At 36.8% G+C, this 12,905-nt stretch overlaps 1 protein-coding gene across 1 annotated transcript; it reads right to left on the bottom strand.

The window, feature by feature from the left end:
• Positions 1–11,803: 11,803 nt before the first annotated feature.
• Positions 11,804–12,238, bottom strand: LOC117334825. Its single transcript, XM_033894642.1, has one exon. It carries the CDS (start codon positions 12,236–12,238, stop codon positions 11,804–11,806), a length of 435 nt encoding a protein of 144 aa, XP_033750533.1.
• Positions 12,239–12,905: the final 667 nt, after the last annotated feature.

Consider the following 12,905-nt stretch of genomic DNA (forward strand, 5'->3'; position numbering starts at 1 on the left):
ATACAGATATGCAGTTAAAAACGAAACAAAGTTAAGATTGAATGCAACCTGAATAAGTGGATGTATCTTTTTAAATGACACATTAATAACATTATATTCCTGATTCACGATTCAAACTGATGTAATTTTGTTATCCGTGCTGAAACACGTTAGTTCGTTCATTTATTTCACCAGCAGTTTTATATTATAACCACCAGCATTAAAACTATGCCGTTTATCTTTTTATTTCTTGTTTATCAGTGCAAAGAACCAATATTCTATTCACAGGGACTTGAGAATTGATTTCCGTCTACATGTATTTTGACCTTTCCTAGTGTGTATAGTACATTTTGAGACATTTTGGAGGCTAGATTGAAATTCTCAAAATGTACTGTACAGACTAGGGAGGGTCCAAATACATGTAGACTGTAACTAATTCTCAAGTCCCTGTGATACACACTAGGGGATGTCCAAATATATGTAGACTGTAACTAATTCTCAAGTCCCTGTGATACACACTAGGGGAGGTCCAGATACACTGTAACTAATTCATAACCCCCGTTATAGGAACATAACCCTTCTTATAGGAACATAACCCATTTTTTAGGAACATAACCCTTGTTATAGGAACATAACCCCTGTTATAGGAATATAACCCTTGTTACAGGAACATAACCTATGTTATAGAAACATAACCCTTGTTATAGGAACATAACCCCCGTTATAGGAACATAACCCTTGTTATAGGAACATAACCCCCGTTATAGGAACATAACCCCTATTATAGGAACATAACCCCTGTTATAGGAACATAACCCCTGTTATAGGAACATAGCCCCTGTTATAGGAACATAACCCCTGTTACAGGAACACAACCCCTGTTATAGGATCATAATCCCTGTTATAGGAACATAACCCATGTTAAAGGAACATAACCCCTGTTATAGGAACATAACCCCCGTTATAGGAAGATAACCCCTGTTATAGGAACATAACCCTTGTTATAGGAACATAACCCCCGTTATAGGAACATAACCCCTGTTATAGGAACACAACCCCCGTTATAGGAACATAACCCCCGTAATAGGAACACAACCCATGTTATAGGAACACAACCCATGTTATAGGAACATAACCCCTGTTATAGGAACATAACCCCTGTTATAGGAACATAACCCCTGTTATAGTAACATAACCCATGTTATAGGAACATAACCCCCGTTATAGGAACATAACCCCCGTTATAGGAACATAACCCATGTTATAGGAACATAACCCCTGTTATAGGAACATAACCCCTGTTATAGGAACATAACCCCCGTTATAGGAACATAACCCCCGTTATAGGAACATAACCCCCGTTATAGGAACATAACCCCTGTTATAGGAACATAACCCCCGTTATAGGAACATAACCCCTGTTATAGGAACATAACCCATGTTATAGGAACATAACCCCTGTTATAGGAACATAACCCATGTTATAGAAACATAACCCCCGTTATAGGAACATAACCCCTGTTATAGGAACATAACCCCTGTTTTAGGAACATAACCCCTGTTATAGGAACATAACCCCCGTTATAGGAACATAACCCCCGTTATAGTAACATAACCCCTGCTATAGGAACATAACCAATGTTATAGGAACATAACCCCCGTTATAGGAACATAACCCCCGTTATAGGAACATAACCCCTGTTATAGGAAAGTAACCCCTGTTACAGGAACATAACCTCTGTTATAGTAACATAACCCTTGTTATAGGAACATAACCCCTGTTACAGGAACATAACCCCCGTTATAGGAACATAACCCCTGTTATAGTAACATAACCCCTGTTATAGTAACATAACCCTTGTTATAGTAACATAACCCTTGTTATAGTAACATAACCCATGTTATAGTAACATAACCCCTGTTATAGGAACATAACCCCTGTTATAGGAACACAACCCTGTTACAGGAACATAACCCCTGTTATAGGAACATAACTCCTGTTATAGGAACATAACTCCTGTTATAGGAACATAACCCATGTTATAGGAACATAACCCCTGTTATAGTAACATAACTCCTGTTATAGGAACATAACTCCTGTTATAGGAACATAACTCTTGTTATAGGAACATAACCCCTGTTATAGGAACATAACCCTGTTATAGGAACATAACCCTTGTTATAGGAACATAACCCCTGTTATAGGAACATAACTCCTGTTATAGGAACATAACCCCTGTTATAGGAACATAACCCCTGTTATAGGAACATAACTCCTGTTATAGGAACATAACTCCTGTTATAGGAACATAACTCCTGTTATAGGAACATAACCCCTGTTATAGGAACATAACCCTTGTTATAGGAACATAACCCTGTTATAGGAACATAATCCCTGTTATAGGAACATAACTCCTGTTATAGGAACATAACCCCTGTTATAGGAACATGACACTGTTATAGGAACATAATCCCTGTTATAGGAACATAACCCCCGTTATAGGAACATAACCCTGTTATAGGAACATAACTCCTGTTATAGGAACATAACCCCTGTTATAGGAACATAACCCTGTTATAGGAACATAACTCCTGTTATAGGAACATAACTCCTGTTATAGGAACATAACTCCTGTTATAGGAACATAACTCCTGTTATAGGAACATAACCCTGTTATAGGAACATAACTCCTGTTATAGGAACATAACCCCTGTTATAGGAACATGACACTGTTATAGGAACATAATCCCTGTTATAGGAACATAACCCCCGTTATAGGAACATAACCCTGTTACAGGAACATAACTCCTGTTACAGGAACATAACCCCTGTTATAGGAACATAACCCTGTTATAGGAACATAACCCTGTTATAGGAACATAACTCCTGTTATAGGAACATAACTCCTGTTATAGGAACATAACTCCTGTTATAGGAACACAACCCATGTTATAGGAACATAACCCCTGTTATAGGAACATAACCCCGTTATAGGAACACAACCCAAGTTATAGGAACATAACCCCTGTTATAGGAACATAACCCCCTGTTATAGTAACATAACCCTGTTATAGGAACATAACCCCCGTTATAGTAACATAACCCCTGTTATAGGAACATAACCCTGTTATAGGAACATAACCCCTGTTATAGGAACATAACCCCTGTTATAGGAACATAACCCCTGTTATAGGAACATAACCCCTGTTATAGGAACATAACCCTGTTATAGGAACATAACCCCTGTTACAGGAACATAATCCATGTTATAGAAACATAACCCTGTTATAGGAACATAACCCCTGTTATAGGAACATAACCCCTGTTATAGGAACATAACATCTGTTATAGGAACATAACCCCTGTTACAGGAACATAACCCCTGTTATAGGAACATAACCCTTGTTATAGGAACATAACCCTTGTTATAGGAACATAACCCTGTTATAGGAACATAACCCTGTTATAGTAACATAATCCCTGTTATAGGAACATAACCCCTGTTATAGGAACATAACCCCTGTTATAGGAACATAACCCTGTTATAGGAACATAACCCTTGTTATAGGAACATAACCCTTGTTATAGGAACATAACCCCTGTTATAGGAACATAACCCTGTTATAGGAACATAACCCTGTTATAGGAACATAACCCCTGTTATAGGAACATAACCCCTGTTATAGGAACATAACCCTGTTACAGGAACATAATCCATGTTATAGAAACATAACCCTGTTATAGGAACATAACCCCTGTTATAGGAACATAACCCCTGTTATAGGAACATAACATCTGTTATAGGAACATAACCCCTGTTACAGGAACATAACCCCTGTTATAGGAACATAACCCTTGTTATAGGAACATAACCCTTGTTATAGGAACATAACCCTGTTATAGGAACATAACCCTGTTATAGTAACATAATCCCTGTTATAGGAACATAACCCCTGTTATAGGAACATAACCCCTGTTATAGGAACATAACCCTGTTATAGGAACATAACCCTTGTTATAGGAACATAACCCTTGTTATAGGAACATAACCCCTGTTATAGGAACATAACCCTGTTATAGGAACATAACCCTGTTATAGGAACATAACCCCTGTTATAGGAACATAACCCCCGTTATAGGAACATAACCTCTGTTATAGGAACATAACCCCTGTTATAGGAACATAACCCCTGTTATAGGAACATAACCCCTGTTATAGGAACATAACCCCCGTTATAGGAACATAACCCCCGTTACAGGAACATAACCCCCGTTACAGGAACATAACCCCTGTTATAGGAACATAAACCTCTGTTATAGGAACATAACCTCTGTTATAGGAACATAACCCCTGTTATAGGAACATAACCCCTGTTATAGTAACATAACCCCTGTTATAGTAACATAACTCCTGTTATAGGAACATAACCCCTGTTATAGGAACATAACCCTTGTTATAGGAACATAACCCTGTTACAGGAACATAACCCTGTTATAGGAACATAACCCCCGTTATAGGAACATAACCCCGTTATAGGAACATAACCCTGTTACAGGAACATAACTCTTGTTATAGTAACATAACCCTGTTATAGTAACATAACCCTGTTATAGGAACATAACCCCTCTTATAGGAACATAACCCTGTTATAGGAACATAACCCTGTTATAGGAACATAACCCTGTTATAGGAACATAATCCCTGTTATAGGAACATAACCCCTGTTATAGGAACATAACCCCTGTTATAGTAACATAACCCCTGTTATAGGAACATAACCCCGTTATATAGGAACATAACCCCCGTTATAGTAACATAACCCCCGTTATAGGAACATAACCCCCGTTATAGGAACATAACCCCCGTTATAGTAACATAACCCCCGTTATAGGAACATAACCCCCGTTATAGTAACATAACCCCCGTTATAGGAACATAACCCCTGTTGTAGGGACAAAAACCCTATTAATGACTGTTTCTGAGATAGGTGCTTAACAGACATGTTCAATAATGTAATCCTTAGTTGTAACTTTGGCGGCGGTGTTGATGTACAGGGCTTAAATAACATAAAATCAAACGTGCTCTTATTTTGAGGCAGATGATGTTGTTATTATCTGGATAAATTATCCGTAAAAACAAGTTCCTGGTTCTATATACCGACCCTTTAAGTCTCTTGTTGACGGTTGGTTCAGATTTTATAATGAAATCCTTTATGGTAATATTGGTCTACACAAGATAGTTGTGATGTGGGAGATATCAGTCAAGTGTGCCTCTATAGGGAACACGACACCGATCGCACCTTGATTACTTCTTAGTTTACATCCGGATGTAACAAGTTAGTTATCATTTGTTGATTTATTTATTTTTATCTATTTATTTATTTATTCATTTTTTGTGTGGTTCTTTTATATTTTCTTTTTCATTTTTATTTATTTATCCTAATTTTTTTTTATTTGAATCGATTTGATTTATTTAGCAGTTTTCTTTTAAAAGATGATTATTATATTTAATATATATATATATATATTTTGTTGATTGTCACACAAGCTTGGTCGGATTTGATATCATATTAATACAGTATTGCATTTTTTTCTACCAATGACATTTTGTAATATTCATTTGTATATTAAGTTAAATAAATCATCTAATGAATTCCATTTTCGAGTTGCTTCAATATTCCATTCGATCTTTAATTATCTTTAATAATAGAAAGGTCAGTAGCACACCTCCCTGTGTTAGCACAGATATGGACTCAACAACGTCAAAGAAATATGCCTTTAATTAGTCTTGAGCATATCTCACTAATAGGATTTCGGCGTAAGAAACGAATATCTTGAAGATATGATTTGGGTGTTTTTATCGATAAAACTCTCATCCTATATATATAACTACTTTCTCGAGATGTTTAAGAAAATGTATACTGCATACCGGTATTCTTTGTCTGATTTTAACATATCTAATTTGTTCATAAGGTTTTGGTTTAGTTTTGGTCAATGTAATATTTATTGTGAAAATATTATTAATATCTTCGCTGATACAGAGTATGTGTTTCGGCCTTAAAAATCTCAGAAAAGGTTTTTTTCATACATCTAAGCATTGAAGAACAAGTTATGTTATAACTAGCACTTCACCCAAGCAGGAATGTATAGGCTGGATATCACGACCACTAAGGATGTTCGGAATTGTGAATGTTCCCTCCAGCGCAGAACCGGAAGCTATGTCCTTACTTCCGCCACAGAAAATTACAAAAAGATTTTACAAGTTTGCACGTGTTCCGGAAGTCAGTTTCCTCAAAATAAAAATTCCTGATAATCTTACGAGCGATATACAAGCTGCCACATTTTAGAATGTATAATTATATCGAACTGCTGTGACAACAAAATTATCATCAACATAAGCTAATTACGTATATGTGTACAGAAGTTAACATTTCATAAAAGGCACTGTCTATTACATACACTTTAACCATAAAAAAACTTTAATAAGTGTTTAACTTATATAGTTTAAAGACATGTGTCTGGCTGACAACGATTATATATAGAATATTGACGTATTTATTTAACGACATGTAATAATGTACCCGACCACACGCTGCTCAACGGTTTCGATCAAAACATCTTGAGACATAGAAATCGTCAAGGACACTTATTGGCTAGACATGTTTCAATAATCACCCATTAACGGTACCGTCTTGATCATAATAAATTGTTTTCTCATGGACTATCACTTTTTAAACCGAGCGTTACACGATGTTTTATACCGGGAACTCAGCGTTATGTGTTGTGGTTTTTTGTTGTTGTTTTTTTGTTTTGTTTTTTTTTTAGTTTTTTTGTTGTTGTTGTTTTTTGGGGTTTTGGGGTGTTTTTTTTCTTTTTTTTGGGGGGGGGGGTGTTTGTTTTTGTTTTGTTTTGTTGTTTGTTTGTTTGTTGTTTTTTTTTAGTTTTTTTTTTTGGGGGGGGGGGGGGGGGTCTTTGTTTTGTTTTGTTTTTTTAATTTTTTTTTATTTTGTTTTTTTTTTGTTGATGTTGGTTTTTTTTTGGGGGGGGGGGGGGGTATACCTCACGTTTCAGAATAATACATGTACTTCGCCATCTTTCAGAATCCAATATCGAAAATCGTAATATGACTTTGTACTGCGTGAAGGGGCCACTGTACCTTTCCATCCAGATTGTGACATTTCTCCACCTATTGAGGTTTTCTTTGTCGCTACCTTTTTAAGGCCTTTGTCATAGCCGAGAGTCATAGAAGATCTAAACAATTGTTTGATTCATTCTAATAATTATTTATTGTTCAATCGTTTCTAACATTCATTTTGTATTGAATAGTGTTGATATGTTTTGTCTTTCACTCCATTGACCGTACAAACTGTATTTGGTATCGGATCACTCTGAAGCTAATTGTTCTGAGAATTTACAATGTATTCAATAACTGAACCACTTTCAGCTTCGATTTATAGACAACAAGTATGGCAACGACACGAGCCTAAATTGATCTCGAAGGACAAAACAGCTATATGGGTATTCATTACCCCAACTAATACTGATAACTGAATTAATAGTTAAATGTACTGCTGTTGTCCTGGATACAACCATTTAATGTCACAATTAGATGATAAAGACAGAGCCAGACGACGAGACGAATATATAATTGTAAATCATTATGTCTACAAACATGTTTATAATGATTCCAGGTCAATTACACTGTATATCAACAATGATTTAATTGTTGAAGAATGCCTTTATATATCTTAAGCTACTTCAATTAGACTAGAATGTAGGGATCGGTATTTATATAAAATGGTTGTTTTATTGAAATATCAAGAGAAATCCAATACGGATGAATATTTTAAGAATTTGTAGATACTTCATCGAGATGTAAAGAGAAAAACGTATATTTCACCTACATTTGGTAGCGTTAATTTACTGAAATATAGGGATGAATACTTAACTGAAATATAGGAGTGAATACTTTACTGAAATATAGGGATGAACACTTTACTGTAATATAAAGATGGATACTTTACTGAAATATAGGGAGGAATACTTAACTGGAATATAGGGATGAATACTTAACTGGAATATAGGGATGAATACTTTACTGTAATAAAGGGGTGAACACTTTACTGAAATATAGAAATGGATACTTTACTGAAATATAGGGATGAATACTTTTTTTTATCTTTCAAAATTTTTTTATTTTCTTCCATACATATGCATACACGTAGCAATACATAATATTGGTGTATATTTAATCGCAACAATTACACTTTTTCATACGCTTAATAAAAAATTCGCTCATCAATACATGAAGTATACCTCAGATGCAGTTTCGTCCCAATACATTAAATCGTGCAATCGTATAAAATGTTCATCACGATATCATATTATCTCATTGTGTAATGTGGCTGATAGAACATACTCTTTTATATATATATATATATATATATATATATTTTTATTGTGTTGCTATAGCTATTTGTGGTATACCTCAGGTAAGGATATTGCCATATTAGTTCAGAAGAAAACTTTTTATACATGTAGATATACAAAAAACAAAAAAACAAAACATACATAAAGACTTCTTACATGCACAGACTCATACTTTAACAGTAATAGAGTTCTAAAAGTAACAATAACAAGTTTTTCTTTTTTTGATTTGTTACGTTACAAGTGCTTTCAACTGAAATATAGGAGTGAATACTTTACTGAAATATAGGGATGAACACTTTACTGTAATATAAAGATGGATACTTTACTGAAATATAGGGAGGAATACTTAACTGGAATATAGGGATGAATACTTAACTGGAATATAGGGATGAATACTTTACTGAAATATAGAAATGAATACTTTACTGTAATAAAGGGGTGAACACTTTACTGAAATATAGAAATGGAAACTTTACTGAAATATAGGGATGAATACTTTACTGAAATATAGGAGTGAATACTTTACTGAAATATAGGAATGAATACTTTATTGAAATATAGGAGTGAATACTTTACTGAAATATAGGAATGAATACTTTACTGAAATATAGGGGTGGATACTTTACTGAAATATAGGGATGGATACTTTACTGTGATATAGAAATGAATACTTTACTGAAATATAGGGATGAATACTTTAATGTAATATAGGGATGAATACTTTACTTAAATATAGAAATGAATACTTTACTTGAATATAGAAATGAATACTTTACTGAAATATAGAAATGAATACTTTACTGAAATATAGAAATGAATACTTTACTGAAATATAGGGATGGGTACTTTACTGGAATATAGGGCTGAATACTTTACTGAAATATAGGGATGGGTACTTTACTGTAATATAGGGATGAATACTTTACTTAAATATAGAAATGAATACTTTACTTAAATATAGAAATGAATACTTTACTGAAATATAGAAATGAATACTTTACTGAAATATAGAAATGAATACTTTACTGAAATATAGAAATGAATACTTTACTGAAATATAGGGATGGGTACTTTACTGGAATATAGGGATGAACACTTTACTGTAATATAAAGATGGATACTTTACTGAAAGATCGAAAATCCTATCCCCGAAAGATTGCAAACATTTGCTATAATCATTTCATTTTCCGAAATTTTGGCCCCCGACCCCTCGCCACAAAAAAATCGTCTCGCGCCTACGGCGCTCGCATTGCCACTAAATAACTGCCCCCCACCCCCCTTTTCAAATTACTGGTCCGCGCCTGAATGAACACTTTACTGAAATATAGGTATACTGATATATGAAGCTGGTATACATGCGGAAATGAACCACGTGTGGTAAAGAAACTAAAACTTGGCGATCACCGACCTTTCCAAATGTGGTGAATAAACTGGTATATGTCACCATGTCCGCGTACCAGGACATAGTTTTCTCCTCTACTCGACTATCTCGGTTAGCCCCCGTATATCAGTTCGATAGCAGACCGTTCAATACGTCCTTGACCCACGATAAAAACTATTTCCATTCATACCTCTGCCCGTGTCTACCCTTGGGTTTGGTTTGCCTGTCATGTGTTGATACACCAATACTAGGAAGATAAAAGCGGCCAGTCTAAATAGAATTACGTGGGTAGAGTTTGTTTAATGTATGTTTAAACGATCATTAATAAAAAATCAATTTGTGGTTGTTTTGCCAGAAATGACTTTGGAATCTCACCAACTAGTATGCACCTAGCTTACAAACAGTCAGTGAACACAGTTTAAGTTTTTTTTCTGTGCGATTTATTTGAACTGGAAATTTGTTCTATCCCTATATCAACGGATTAGATGCAAGCTTATCGTAATTTTTAAGAATACTTAAACAAGATAACGATTATATAAGTGAGTTTTATCGCGCTATACCGGACACGCATTGACAAATATCGGCTATCTTAACGTAGCTCTATCCAACCCATCCCTTTCCCGGAAGTGTTAAGACAATAATTTTCCACGTGACCCACTAAACCATATACGGGTTGTTAAAAACTGTTGAAGCTATTGGAATCTGACACTAGACATCGGTATGGGGATTTGAGGAAGATAACATTTTATAGACTAGATTTAATTTGTGATTTTATCCCCTATACTGAAATCAAACTTAATAGACAACTCATTGATATTAAATCATAACTTAAAGTACGCTTCCTTCATCACTGGTATCTATTTTATTTAGATACATTTTAAAGGAAAACGTGATTCCCAACACCGATGGCGTATTCAGACTCGTTTGAAAAGTATATAGGACTTGACGGCAAAATAAAAACAGTGTGATAATTAATTTCAGTTTTGAATAATCACATTTAATAATAAGTAAAACCCCTTAACACTTCACCATCATACCACTTCACTACCACTTCACTACCACATCCACCATACCACATACCACTTCACTACCACTTCACTACCATATCCATACCACTACCACCTCCATACCATTACCACATCCATACCATATCCATACCACTACCATATCAATACCACTTCCATATCCATACCACTTCCATATCCATGCCACTTCCATACCACTTCCATATCCATGCCACTTCCATATCCATACCACTTCCATATCCATACCACTTCCTTATCCAGACCATACCACTTCCACACCAGACCACGGCCAGATCCAACCACAATACCACCACTTCCAACAGCCTACCACTTCCACATCCATACCACTTCCAATCCATACACACCCTACATTCCATACCACATCCAGTACCACTGCCAGATCCAGTACCATACCCATCCAACCAACTCATATCCATACCACTTCCATATATCCATACACCACTCCAGACCACGGCCAGACCCACCAGAGCCAGAAGGCCAGACCACGGCCAGACCACAAACCAACCAGCACGCCAGACCACGGCCAGAGCCAGACCATGACCAGAGCCAGAGCCACGTCCATCGCAACCGCCAGAGCCACACGCCAAGCCAGACCACGGCCAGACCAGACCACGTACAGAGCCAACCACGACAAGCCAGACCACGGCCAGACCACGGCCAGAGCCAGACCACGGCCAGACCACGTCCACATCCAGACCACGACAGACCACGGCCACACCAGACCACGTCAAACCAGGCCACGGCCATACCAGACCACACCAGACCATACCGGCCATAGCCAGCCCAGGCCAATCCAGACCACGTCCAACCACCAAACATCCAGACCAGGCCACTTCCATATCCATACACGTCCAGATCCATACCACAGCCAGATCACTTCCATAGCCATACCACTGCCAATCCAGGCCACGGCCATACCACTTCCATATCCATACCACATCCATGCCACTTCCATATCCATACCACTTACATACCACTTCCACATCCATGCCACTTCCATATCCATACCACTTCCATATCCATACCACTTCCATATCCATACCACTTCCATATCACTTCCATATCCATGCCACTTCCATACCACTTCCATATCCATACCACTTCCATATCCATACCACTACCATATCCATATCCATACCACTTCCATATCCATGCCACTTCCATATCCATACCACTTCCATATCCATACCACTTCCATACCACTTCCATATCCATACCACTTACATACCACTTCCACATCCATACCACTTCCATATCCATACCACTTCCATATCCATACCACTTCCATATCCATACCACTACCATATCCATACCACTTCCATATCCATACCACTTCCATATCCATACCACTTCCATACCACTTCCATATCCATACCACTTCCATATCCATACCACATCCATATCACTTCCATATCCATGCCACTTCCATACCACTTCCATATCCATACCACATCCATGCCACTTCCATATCCATACCACTTACATACCACTTCCACATCCATGCCACTTCCATATCCATACCACTTCCATATCCATACCACTTCCATATCCATACCACTTCCATATCCATACCACTTCCATATCCATACCACTTCCATATCCATACCACTACCATATCCATACCACTTCCATATCCATACCACTTCCATATCCATGCCACTTCCATATCCATACCACTTCCATATCCATACCACTTCCATATCACTTCCATATCCATGCCACTTCCATACCACTTCCATACCACTTCCATATCCATACCACTTCCATATCCATACCACTTCCATACCACTTCCATACCACTTCCATATCCATACCACTTCCAAGCCACTTGTTTACAAGGAATATCATAATATCTACATACTACATATATTTTCGTTTCATTGATGCTATTTCGTATACGGGAAAATAATAATAACCTTAAGGATCAAAATACGTCATCAATCCTGACCTGGACCTTGCCTACAATAGTTGTCAACCACAACCCGGGCATCAAACACGAGCTCCGTAGACTTGAACCCTACATCAGTCCATCTGTGAATCAGCGAAGTCATCGTCTACTTGACTGTGG

Source organism: Pecten maximus, chromosome 9 (assembly GCF_902652985.1).
Source record: "Pecten maximus chromosome 9, xPecMax1.1, whole genome shotgun sequence".
NCBI lineage: Eukaryota > Metazoa > Mollusca > Bivalvia > Pectinida > Pectinidae > Pecten > Pecten maximus.

Coding starts and splice junctions, on each gene's coding strand:
- LOC117334825 (XM_033894642.1), bottom strand. CDS start 12,238: ATGGATGTGGTATGGATATGGAAGTGGTATGGATATGGAAGTGGTATG.